Below are 13,651 nucleotides of genomic sequence, written 5' to 3'. Positions count from 1 at the left end.
GGTGACACACTTTCCGAACTGCCATTGAGGCAACTGGCAGTCTTTTTTCGGATTCTAAGTCTGTGATAAAAGAAAAGGCCTCACAGAGCTGCTGGCATGGCTGCAGACTCTTATTCAACTATATAAATGCCATTTGGTGAATAATTGTCACCTAAATATCCTGGCATTGGTCAAGTGCCTACTCAGAAATTGATGCAGCACATGTGGCATCTAAATAGGCATGGTTAAGGCAATGAAGAGGCAATTTAATTGCAGTGTCATGCAGTACCTGAAATCAAACACAAACCTGGATGTATCTGCACTTTTGTGATTGCAGAACCATGTGGGATTGGCTGCACTAGCATCGCGGAATCCAATGTTCCCTTTGTTTGTTTGTATTCCTTGATAGTTACATTTTCCTAAATTACTGAGAGTCCTCGGGCAAACAATCACCATGAGAACTGCAAAAGAGCAGAAATGGCCAAGGTACGCTGACAGCACATCTGCATTCATTTGGAGCTCCTGTGTGTTTAGGAAACACAGACAGAGCCTCAGTGCTGCGAGTGTGTACATTCTAAGCATGTGTGGCCCTACAGGGAACTGAACCTCTAACCTTGGCGGTGATGGTGCCGTGTGTGTGTACCCATCAGGTTATGCATAAAGAACGTGTTGTAGTGGCTGTGATCTTACAAAGACATAATTGTGTGTTTCTGTTACCAAGCTGGAGCGTTTGCCACAAAACAGTCAGTGTCGTGTCTTAGCTACAGCGGCAAATATTTCTCCTGTCTCTTCCCAGCGAAATCAGCGCTCAAGCCGAAGAAGGAGGAGATATCCCCTGTCGGTTCGACCATGGCCAAACGCCCTTCTGGCCCTCTCGAGGTGGGGACGCCCTTCTACCAGGATGGCCAGCTGCAGGTCCGCATCTACTGGAAGAACCGGGGAGGTACGCTCTCTACTGTTTTGATTTATTGCTTTGTTAGAAACCAATTAGCACCTCGTTAGGCCTATCAATCACCATGACTCATGTGCACCACAACAAAGTGATTCTGAGTCACTCAAACAATGGAAGATTCCCTTTTGTTAACGTAGCATCGGACGGTATAAATGAAATAAATAAAACAGCGGGCGCTTGTGCTCGCCGAATTGGTGTAAACCTGCGCACACGGGCTGGTAGAGCGGAGCCACTGTTTAGCAAACAACAATAAACACGGAGCTTAGCCGTGCGATGGGATTTATTGACAGCTGTATTTAATAGATCCTCGACCGCGCATTACAGTCGAAGCGGCCCATTTTGTTTTACAAGACCTGATGTCATAGGTAACAGGAGCGGTCACGGGTTGAAGCACCGCAAGGGGTTAAAGCCTATAGGAATGCCTGTCCCAGCGGCGTCCATTCCCCCAACCCTTCTGTTAATACCAGAGTGGAAATATGGAAACCTTGAAAGCCATGCTCTCAGGGTAACCTGTCAAGTCCCATTCACTGGTCTATGTTATGTTACTAATATATGTCATCGCCTCAGCCAAACTCCACATCTTAGAGTCAAGAATGCAAACCCTGGCTGAAGGAGAGGCCTGGTGAGACACCAACTGCTGAATCAGAGTGAGAGAGATGGGGGAAGATGGAGTTGGCCCAGAGCTGTTAGCGAGGTTGGCCTGGACTTCGAGAGCTGAGTGATGCTGACGGGGATCAAGCACGGCTGGGGAATCGCAGAGTTAATCCCGGTCCAGCTTGTTTTTTCTTCCCCTCTTTCTCTTGTTTGCAGTGTGTGTGTGTGTGTGTGTGTGTGTGTGTGTGTGTGTGTGTGTGTGTGTGTGTGTGTGTGTGTCACTGCCACTCATTAGTCTGAGCCGTGACACCCAGCTTTGACTCTCCACAACCTGCGTTCCACTACTGTAAACATACAGACGTGCAGATGTCCCGGAGAGTTGAGAGTCTCTGGACATCTGGTTTGTGTGACGGACGAAAGGGACAGGTTAACTGAACCGTGATTAAACTCTCACTCATTGTCTCTGCGATCCAGAGCAGCCCGGGCCTCTGGGTTGTCTCCAGAGAGCCTCACTGTACTGCCAGCTCAGATAATATATTGTTGTCTGCCCAGCGCCCAGACAATAGCCAGCAGTCCGGACGGCGTTGGCTGCACTTCTGAGGCTCGCTTCCAGCCATGATTTATAGAACACCGCCGAGGTTGTGTTCCCTACCTGATTTCCATGTCCCATTTCTTGTTTTACATACCACTTCCCCTCTCCATCAGACCCCGCTCAGCATATCTTGTTTATTTTTTCCCGATTTCCCGCTTCCCTGTAATTCCTCTCTTCTGCTTCCAAGGACCTAAGGGGGCTCCTAGTGCCAGATCTGTGTCTAAGCCTTCAAAGGACCCCTTTTATCTCCCCCACTACAACCCAGGCCCACGCCGAGGGGCGAACATAGCATAACTCAATTATTAATCGGAGAAGTATCTCACATATGCAAGCGACACAGTTGAATGAATAATAAATCTAGTAACATAAGACGAGGGTGATGAGCAAATAAACACAGCTGATGAGCTCAGGAGTCGCTACTGTACAGTAATGAAGCGAACGGCGCCGCGGCGGAGAGAGCCGGTGCGTCCCAGCATGACCAGCGCTGCCAAACAAAGAATTAGAATTCAAAATCTTTGGGGAATTTAGCCTTCAGCAAACAAAAAGCTAAGGCAACAAAGAAGGAAGTGGTTTCAAGTTCCTCTTTATTGAGAGTTATCGTGATCATCGACAGTGGAAGTGGTGATATCAGAGCTCAGATAGGGAGTGTTGCAAATGTTGTGAGATAGACATCAGTCGATCATTTCAGTCTGTTGGATTGTCTTTCATATCTGATCATGGTTCAGCGTAACATAACATTTACTCAAGCACTGTCCAAAGGTACAACAATGATTCCAGTGATCAGAAACATGCTGGATATCAGATCTAATAATCAGTCAACCCCTGCTATATAGTATTATGCAAAGTGCCTACACGTCAATGTACATGCAACTTACTCAGTGTAACTTGTACTTTTGATTCTTTGATATATTTATTGCCAGAATGACTGAAGGACAGTTCGTATCAGATACTTTTACTTCAAGTACCATGCCTAGGAGTGATGCACTTTCACCAAAGTAACATTTTAGCACTAAAGTATGACTTTTAGCCTCTTTTTACCACACTGTTGTTTAATCTGTAAAAAGTAAGAAAACACTGAACCCAGAATTGTCTTGTTTTGTCAGTGAACAGTCCAAAGCATTATTTGTGCCAACATCAAGAGAGAAGCAGCAAATCATTGAATCTGACAACCTGGAACCTGTTAAAGAATGAATCAAATGTAAAGGTTGTTGTCACAAATACCATAATGTAACACTGACAAGAGATAGTCTGGCGCTTAACAGTATAATATGTAACATGTTTTTTGTTAAATTATCTGAAAACAACTGGACCTTTTTTATGTATTTTGTTGAGTTGTGTACTGACATTCTCCCAAAAAGTTTCCAACAACGTTCAAACCCCAGAGAAATCCATAATTGTATTCTAGGTAATGTTTTTTATTTTTTTTATTTGGCTGCCTATCAATGCCGTCACATCCACTTTATCCCCTCTAGTTGAAACACCAGATGCCAGTTCATACAGTGAGGAAGGAAGTCGACAAACTAGCTTGCAAGCCAGTGTATAATTTGATATAGTTTCTGTTGCTCACTCGTGATGGTGCACGATTATTTATTGTCATTGGCAATGTTGTTTGACGATGAAAACAACAACTGCCATGAGCCCATAATGCTACTTTACATTAATAATAAAACTCTGTCTTTTGTTATTGTTTTGGATTGAAAGATCCCTGGTCTCAGAAATGACTTACTTTGCATAAACGTTATGTTTAACACTTAAGAACATTTTGCCCCTAATACTACCAGACATTGATCTAAGTAAACATTTGATTGCAGGACTTAAAAATGTAGAATCGTTTGCTGATCTGAATGCTGAGTCGTGTCTCTGTTGTGATACATCCTCTCCCCTCATCCTCTTCATTTCAGACCCCACTGTGAGTCGCTATCACGTCCAGTGGATGCCGGAGTACTGCAGCCACAACGAGACCCGAGGACCAGAGAAATCCGTCACGCAGGTTAGTCTCCAGCTACCGTTTCACACGACACATGATCACAATGAGTGCAGTGCCCAGAGCATGCAAGGCCTGTTCAGCAGCTCTGTGCTATAGGCAAAGCACGTGCCTAACCTTTTGTCTGACGCAAAAAAAAAAGGAAGACTGCTCCGCTAAAGAAAACAACTCCAGCGAGTGAGCCGGAGCCCTGTTGCGTTGGATTTGCACCGGGCAAATTACTGGCTGTTGTTTTGAATATTATGAGTCAGTCGTGTGGTCAGGCATGCAGTGTGTTGGCCAATAAAACGCATTTACTTAAACATTGTTTCCCGGAATGGAGGAATCACTCACCTCCAACGGCCCCGGATATGCTCCTGCTCAGGGCTTTCTTTTAGGGTGCAGAGGGGTCTGTGCAAGCGTTGGAGGAGTCTTGGGGTGGGGGGTTAACTGTTGGGGCTCAGGCTGAAACAAGATGGCAGAGTCCTGGCAGTCAACACATTCTTCGGGGGGGGGGCGTGCTGGTTGCTAGGAAATATACATCCACATTTTCTATAGATCACTGGGAAGGATTCCAGGATCGTGCTTTCATGTGAGCAGAGCGCCTCATTCACTTTTAATCAAAGCTGTTCCATATCAGAGAGAATATACACACACCATTTCTCAAGGGACTGCCTATTAATGTAGAACCTCCTTATTACAAAAGCAAGATCTAAATCCTCTAGTCAGCACAATTTTTTTTCTTGTTTTTCTCGATAATGGATGAGAAAGGTGGGTTTTTTTTTTAGTTGAGATCAATCAAAGATTAAAGTTTGAAATGAGTGTAAAGTCGAAGACTGCTGCACGGAATTCATTAACATGGATTTACAGGCCATTCTCCTTTCAGATTACACATGAATTCACTTTGCTCGCTGCTTCTTAATTAAGTTCTTCTCATGTTTTACCACATGTGGAAGTGATAAAAAACCATTCTTATTGTAAGCCGAATAGAAAGAATAGTGGTCTAACCCCGACCATGTGACTGTTCAAAGTGGTCCTGTAATGTGGGGCATGTTCCTGCAGCCTTAGTGGGAATGCGATCTGCCCTGGCGCTGTGTATTTAATTATCTCTGAAGCTCCATGGGACCTGACCTGGGTGACATGTCAAAGTCATCATGGCTGAATAATGTGTTTCTTGGCTCAGGAGAACTACATCAACCTCCCGGGCCTGCTGTTCTCCTGCAAGTACAAAGTCACCGTTCACATGCTGAAGTCCAAGAGACGCTCCAAGGACGAGAGCACCACCTTCCTCACCCCATCCTGCGCCACCATCCGGAGCAAGACTCACAAACACATCCCCTGCCCGGGGGAGGGAGGTGAGTCTTCAGCTGATTGACGCGTAAAAGGGCGTTTTTAAGATCGATCTGTGCTCGTGCAGACACTGTAGCACATTATAATTAGGATGATCAGGATGAGTTTGACGTTTCAGGAAATACATTTATTTGCTTTCTTGCCAAGGCTCAAATTATAAAATAGACACCTCTCTCATGTCTTTTATGAAGTTTCAGCCAGTAGCCGGTTAGCGTAGCTTAGCTTAGCACAAGACTGGAAACAGGTGGAAACAGATAGCCTGGCTTTGTCCGAAGGTAACAATTCACAAACCAGCAGCTATACTATATGCTCAACTATGTGATATCTTACTCCTCTTTTATAATCTTGTCGTCACTGAGGGGTTTTCAGTCAGCCACGGGCTAAATTTTGGTTCCTTGGGGTTGCAGCAGTTTACTGTTTTCGAAGTATACCTTGATGTGAAAATAGATGGTTATCATACCTTTAAAATTTACTTATCAACTGTATAAATGTTATTAAAAAGTTAACAGGGCCTATTCTGGGCCAAGATCCATCCTCTATCCAAGTTTTGACGAAATCCGTTCTTTGTTTTTTTTGTAATCCAGCTGACAAACCAGCCAACTGATTTATGCTAAGCTAACTAGCTACTTGCTACATAATAAGCAGACATACATGAGAGAGGTATCAAACTTCTCATCTAACTCTCAACAATAAAATGACAGTGCCTATTTCCCAAAATGTTGAACCACTCCTTTAATATCAACACCCTAACTGAGATCACCGTTCTCCCAACAGCTCCAGGGCTTCCAAAGGTTTTGGCCAAGCCAGAGAACCTGACAGCCTCTTTCTCCATCAATGAGGGAAACATCACCGGCAACTTCCTGTGGCGTGTGTCCAGGATGGCTCCCAATCAGCGAATCACAGGCTTCCAGGTCACCTGGGCTGAGATTACTACTGAAAGTCGGCAAAACAGTCTGCCCAACAGCATCATCTCCCAGTCGCAGATTCTGCCTCCAGTTAGTATATTTTCTTTAAAACTGGATTGATGTTTTTTCTGTTATCGTCACACAGTAAGGGTTGTTTTCAAACTCTGCAGTTTAAATATGATTTCATGCAACACTGGGAGCCTGCTCTGTCATATATAGTGAGTACAGTGCAAGTATGTTCTAGCTCCAGCGCTTCATATCTTTACATCTGTCAGAGGTCAGGGTGATATAAGGATAACACTGTTGTGGCCTCTTTGCATTAATCTGGCGATAAGCGGCGTTGTGTAGACAGACAAAAGGGGTAGATCTGAGGAAGTGTTGTGTCCGGCTGGAAGTTTTCCTCCTCTACCTTTTCATCTGCCTTTGCGTCGTCTTCTTCTTTCATCCTCCGTTGCGAGTTCAGAAAAATCCGCTCTTTGACATAATCTGCTCCATCAACAACACGTTCCGCCTATCTGCACCTCCCAGCCTCTGGAGCTTGTCTATAAATAAAACCACCCACCGCACACTTTATCAAGCTGGCGGCAAAAAAGAGAGACAGCAGGCCTTATGAAAACAAAGTCTTTGTTTTTGTCTGTGTCTTGTGCAAAGACAGCTCCGCGGCTGATAGTCCCAGGTCCTGTCAAATTCAGAGGCACGTTCTGTTGTATTTCAACTGATTGCATGTCTTCTGCTGCACTCCCACCCCCCGCCCTTCTCTTGGCAGGATCATAACTTGCTTGTCGTGTCCAACCTGCGGCCATCCACCTATTACAGGCTGGAGGTGCAGGTCATAACGACTGGAGGAGAAGGTCCTGCTACTGTCAAGACCTTCCAGACCCCCAACATATTACCAGTCATTCAACACCGTAAGTACCAAGTCACTGTCAGCTGTTGCAATGTCAAATAACTCAAGGAATCTCTGAGTTGAGCCTTAATTAGCTCGGGATTTAAAAAAAATCTTGGTATCTGTGATGCTTCATTTCTCTTTTGTTGCGACCATTCACACGGTGGCCATTTTCTTCTGATGTCACGTTCAGGGCGGGAAGCTCAAGTGTTGTTATCAAAGTAATAATGTCATTCTGCTGTAATTCAGGTTCCAAGTCATATGTAGGGAATCAGACAAAACTTTATCATCAGCAATTGAAAAGACAATGGATAGTGAAAATCAGCTAAATAGTTAACCTTAGCACTCAGCCACTTCCTAGCTAACGTTAGCATTTGATAGTCTTACACATTACGAAAGGGAAAGGCGCAAATTCATTTTGAAATATTAAAGCACTAGTTAGACACATTCATTTAAACCTGGATGCAAAACACAGTCGTTGCATCAAGCTTGCAGTGTAACTTTAACTAACTGCCTTGCTAATATTGCTATTTGGCCTACCTGCCTAGCTCATGTGTCCAAGATATGTGTTGATATTTCAGAATTAATTTAGGCTATTCCTTACGTGTAACACTATCAAGAGGCCATGTTAGCCAGGAAGTGGCTGGATGCTAATGTCAGCTGTTGTCTAGCATTAGCTAATGCGTTATCAAATATGTTGTTTTACTTTGAATGCAGGCCTGATTTGCCTCCGGATTCGTTTCAGCTCCCCATCCTGAGCGTGGCGTCAGAGGAAAATGGCCGTCATCTGATTATGTGCTCTTGTTTAATTTGGTGGCTATTCCTGCTCAGTGCTAACTTCATACTGTAGATCTTCCATTATCCTCGTCATCCTCAAAGCATCAGTGTCACATTTTAGTTACTGTGATTGCTTTCTGTCGAGAGATAGAAGACGAATACTACTCTTGTGTCTGTGTAATAAATAGAAGCCAGCAGCCAGTTTAGCACAAAGACTGCCAACAAGTGAAAAAAGGCTAGCCTAGTAACAAAATCCACCCACACACACCTCTAAAGCTAACGCATTAACACTTGGCAACTTCTCAGAGCCAAGAAATGATTCAGCACATAACCCTTCTGCCAAACAGTGGAGTTGTACACTTATTGTAAGTTTTAAACCAACAAGATATCACATGTTGATTAGTGTGCTGATAAGTTTAGTTCCTGAAATTCACAAAACTATTCCTTTTAATATGATCAATATATATTTTACATATCACCACAGAGAATCAAATGCCTGCTTGTATCACATGTAGAGAATTAAAGGACTTCCCCTTTGCTTCCACAGAGGGCATTTACCATCTTTCAGCTCGCTGTTTTGGTCTTCCGGCTCAAAACTCTACTGTTTTGATTCAAAAGACGCAAAAGTCGGCTTTCTTCCGGCAAAAAATCTCCAGACTCACAGCATGAACAAACGAATGGATGGTGATAATAGTGAGGTTGTCAAAAGTATCGATACTAAAATACTTTTCTCAGTACCACAAAACCATGCAATATCTGCAATAGACTGCATCCAACGCCCTGAAGCTATGACAAAAACTGATCTGCAATCCAATTTTCAACCCAAAGCTGCACAGATATTAAAATTATACAAATGTGTTGTTTTTTTCAGTCACCTTTTCAGTGCCAGCACTGTGTGCAGCCTGTAAATCACGAAAAAATGAAAAAAGATTGTCCTCTTGTGTGTGTTTGTGTGGATTTTTTTTTTCTTTGGTCTTTCCCTTTTATACTAGAACTGTATTAAAATTCTGTCTGCGACAACCTTTGAACAGGGTCAGATATTTCCCTTAGGAGTTTGTGAAGCGCATAACAAAGCTAAAAGAAGAGAAGTTACTGATCTGTCATTCATCTGGTAGCCAAAAAAACACGACTCTGAATACATGCTGATGTTGCTCTGTGTCTGCCGGATGTGTAAATTTGGATGTGCTTGTTAACAAGTCCACCATATCGGCTTTATAAGTGGATAATACGTCACTGCTGTTTACAGCTTGTTTCCACTGCTTTTAAATTGGCAAATAATCAGCAAGAAAAGATGCTTTGCTTCCACATCTACTTGGTGTTAGGCAGCATATTTTCCAGGAAAAGACACAATTAACTGCAGGTGTTTAGCTCAGCAAAAAGGGAGGATGTAAAAAGTATTTATGACCTAGATAACAGGTGAAGCACTGCTATGTATCAGCAGCAAGAAGCAAAACAAGCACATTTATACTGCATTAAAAATAGTTAATTATTACTAAGATCTGACAGATCTCTTATTATTTCAGGACCCAGACTCCGGCAGCACCACTCTCACCACCAGAAGCCCTCAGTAGAGAGACACTGAGCTGCAAGCAGAGGTAAAAAAAAAAAAAAAAGCCCCAACAGGGAGAATCACCAGTAGCTCTCTGCTCCAGTCTGTCAGGGAAGGAACGTGTGGAACCAAACAGAAACACAGCGCACCAGTCCATGAACTGACCCCCCTCTGCTCGTGAAACATGGGTCCATCCTCTCCAGGCTCCACAACACATCAGCTATTCCTTCTTAAAAAAAACCTCTGTCTTGACTGATACGCGTCACTGGACAGGTTGGTCTGTACAGTGAAATTTATACCCGAAGGTCTCATATTCGGTGTTGGGGAGCGCACAGCTCCCCAACACGTCCCCAACTCACCAGGAAGTTATGACATGTGGAAAAAAAAAAGTAAGAAACCTTTAAGGGAGGCACTATGTAGTTCTGGAGAAGAAACTAGAACTCAGAATTTGAGGTGTGATACTAATGCAAACTCAGAAATATTTATGTTTTCCGTAACTGAATAAACAAGCTGTCCTCAGAGGAAAATGTGGTCCTCAGAACACTGAAGCTCGAAAGGTGGCAGGGTCCACCAAATATAAACAAAGTCAAACAGTATGAAATTGTGTTGTCCTTTAATATTCAGTTTGTTTATTCAGTTTATTCAGTCATGGAAACAAAGAGAGTTTGTTTATTTCGTTTCTAAATCAGTCAGACCCCAAAGCTACATAGTGCTTTAAGATGCTCGCAATCCAGACGTCGTTGTCGTGGCAACGCGATGTAACAAATTTGATCGGCTGATTAATGACAAGCGATTTGCGGTTTAGAGGGGAAAACTTTGGCGACTTGATTGAAGACGGTCGAACCCGGACGGTAGGAAATGCCAGAACTGTAAAACAACTGTTTATTGAAAGAAACGTAGAAATTCATCTATTTATTTTGTGTTACCCGTTAAAGAGGCGCTTAGGCACACAGTCAATACTGATGGATAATGTAACTAAAGTCATTGTTGTCTAACCCAGAATATTCCACATAGTAATGTTGCATGTAGTACATTTGATTTTTAAACCTGTAAATGAATTACTTGCTTCAAATTGAAAGCCTGTGATGGTTTTTGCATGACAACCGTTCGCATTCTGTTGGCATGAGATGATGTCTGTGTTACCTCTTTTTTCAGTATGTTAGCAATATTTCATTAACAGATTAACAAAGAATTATATTGGGAGTAATATGTTATGTTTATTAATGAAATTATAACTTGTGTGGAAATGATGAATTGTACATGTTCTTGGCTGTAGAAATATTTGTCGTGGAGCAGTCAGTGAATGTCTATATTTATTTATGTGTGTATTACAAAGTTTGGTTTGGATGTGTGTGGATGTGTCTGTTCTCGTGTGTTCTAGTCTCAAGTTTTTGAACCTGGCAAAAAATCTTGTAAAGACATTTTGTAAAAATGGAATTGTAAATACAGTCTTATGTTACATGTTATTTTTCCATGGTAGAAACTGTAAAAAATGCTAAGTAATAAAATAACCCTTGACCAGTTCCCTTTTTTTCACTGTTTGTTTTTAATTGAGGCTGCCGTGAGCAGTAAACAGACATGCTTCTCGTCCCCGAGCTCCACTATTTGGCAGTTGCCGTTGCTTATTTTGGCTGTAAAACCAGTCATGGCAGACTGTGTACAGCATATTCACTGATCGGCCCAGGAGCCTGAGACATGCGCTCTGCAAGTCCAAATAAACAGGTCATCCCGCTCAACGGGCCAGAGTGAATTTACCATCGCAGAGGTCGGGCACCCCTCGACTGAGTGCTCTGCTTCTCAGAGCGCTTGTGTGTTTAAAAAGCATTAAATCCCTCCTCCGCTCGGCAGCCTTTCACCCTCGTAAAATGAAAAGTGGATATGTTTACAAGAAAATAAAGCGGAGAGTGACACTGTGAGAGCCGAGCCTGTTTGTGCGGAGCGTGTGAGATTTTTTTGTGTGTTTTGTTGGATGCAAACCTCTTTCTAGGACACACATAATAATCCTGAAAGAGAGGACGGAGAAGAGTGTGCACTGGTTTACTTCTTTTGCATTCTGTCGTGAGGATCAAGGCTACAGTGAGATATCTGACCAGAGTAAGACTGTGTGATACATGTTTGTTGTCACTGCATTTAGGTTTTCTTTAGCAGATACTTTTGAACAAAATGACTCGAAAAGAAGTGCATTTATCTTCCACGTGCACGAGAGATGCAGAATCACACTGCATTGGTGCACATCAGTGTCTTCCTCAGTTAATGATTCACTCATTGAACCGTTCATCAGCGTATTCAAGCCGCGCATCTGCCCTGTTTGTGCCTGACATTTGAATCCGGGGCCTCAATTATAAAAAAAATGTTCACATACTTATACTTGAAATTATGATAATTTCAGATGGTGTGCTTATGTTCATTTCATTGAAAGATGCTGAGCTTAAGCAGGCTCTAAGAATCTTAGCTTTAACCACGCACCTGTGATATATACATTTCAAATCAACATAAACTGACGGCACCTGCCTTGCCATTTTCTCTTCTAAAATGCCAGCACAAATTAGGGTCTAGTCAAGAGTAGCCACGGACCCAAAGAGAAAAACAACCTTTTTAGAAGACAGGATCATGGGCAACACATAGGATAATCACTTTCATTAAGTTTAGGCTTACAGATAAGATAATTTCCATGTCAAAGTGAGGTTTTATAAAAAAGCTACTTATATGTGATTTTCTGCTTAAGGCATACTGGAGATTAAGATTGATTTTAAATCTGTTTTATAAATGAGGCCCGTGGCATTTTGGACACACACATACACCGACTTTAAAGTTTTTGTTCCGACGACAACGTGCAGAGAATGTTGAGTGATTGGATTTCATCTCTGTTCTCTCAGTATGGATTCAAAAATAAAAACAAGTTGCGTTTTCCATTCTGTCCAACGACGTTCGCGCCCAGAGAAATCCGCATTTTACCCGAGGTAGCGGTGTGTTTTTAATCTGGTCGCCTCTCGCTTTGATTTCCCGGGAAACATCGGATGATTGATCAGAGAGCGAGGAAGGAAGTCGGCGAACGTGAGTAAACATAACATGAGTTCGATTTTAAAACACGACCTCGTCTGTGAACGGTCGTGCCTGGGCCACGTCGAACAGGCTTTCATCAGCAATGGTGGCTACTTACGATGACGATGTTGCAAATATGTTGGTGTTGAATAAGAAATCATAAACCATGCACTGTATTATTTGTGTCTGTGTGAAATGGGCCCAGTGTTTGTACATTTCCTATGTGTCCTATGATGTGTGTGAGGAGCAAAGCCGTCCAGATGTTTACATCTGAAGTCCGCTCTTGTCACCGTTGATGTGCACCCAACGACAAATAAATTCGGAGCCCCTTGTTTTCACCCACTCAGCCTCTTCAGTCAGTCAATGCTTCGCCGCTCACTTCTCAGGGATGTTGTTTATGTACAGTTCTATTATGTCACTGGAGATTAGTTCCTCTCGGTCTGTGCACGCTAATCCCTCTCTCTTTGCTAGGAGCCGGGCCAGTGTTTAGCCAAGGCTCCTTTCTGTGTGAGCCAGCCCAGCCCCTCTCCCTTTCAGGCTGTCACAGTCCCTCTCTGCACAACACACACACACACACACACACCTACACACACACACACACACACACACACACACACACACACACCAAATACCATGACCCTCAAGTGTGAAACCTTCAAAACAAAAGGGCCTCTAGCCTCTTTTGAGTCGTGTTGCAAGACGTCCAAGTCTCCGAGGACATAAAAGAAATGGAAAAAAATGCAACAACTAAATAATAGGCCAGTCGTCGTGCAAAAAGCTTTGTCTGTGATGGTACAAGGCCAGTGAGGGCTTATTCACTTTGCAATGCATTACATCCCCGTTGTGAAAGTCAGGGAAGGGATATCGCTTTCAAATTTAAACACATTTTTCCGAAAACAGCATTATTCATTTGGCTCTTTGAATAATCCGAGTCAGTTAAATATTTACCCGTCTTCTGGTCGACATTAGCCCTCATTCTTTTTTTTTTTTTTTACCAGAATTGAGAATAGCACAGCAAGTCCATTGAGGGGGAGCGCAACAAAGATGGGCTGTTTTCTCCCA

General features: G+C 43.0%; 1 protein-coding gene across 1 annotated transcript in view; it reads left to right on the top strand.

Moving 5' to 3' along the window:
• Window positions 1-11,071, top strand: part of anos1 (anosmin 1) — a 49,966-nt gene extending 38,895 nt beyond the window's left edge. The window contains exons 9-14 of the mRNA XM_030429171.1: window positions 776-922; window positions 4,019-4,107; window positions 5,264-5,435; window positions 6,205-6,425; window positions 7,102-7,243; window positions 9,522-11,071. Of these exons, the coding sequence (XP_030285031.1) occupies window positions 776-922; window positions 4,019-4,107; window positions 5,264-5,435; window positions 6,205-6,425; window positions 7,102-7,243; window positions 9,522-9,580 (830 nt within the window). The 3' untranslated portion in view covers window positions 9,581-11,071. The remainder of the gene's footprint in view (window positions 1-775; window positions 923-4,018; window positions 4,108-5,263; window positions 5,436-6,204; window positions 6,426-7,101; window positions 7,244-9,521) is intronic.
• The last annotated feature ends 2,580 nt before the right edge of the window (window positions 11,072-13,651 follow it).

Source organism: Sparus aurata, chromosome 9, assembly GCF_900880675.1.
Source record: "Sparus aurata chromosome 9, fSpaAur1.1, whole genome shotgun sequence".
Classification (NCBI taxonomy): domain Eukaryota; kingdom Metazoa; phylum Chordata; class Actinopteri; order Spariformes; family Sparidae; genus Sparus; species Sparus aurata.
The sequence above is the reverse complement of the archived record's forward strand: the minus strand, read 5'-3'. Positions and strand labels throughout refer to the sequence as shown.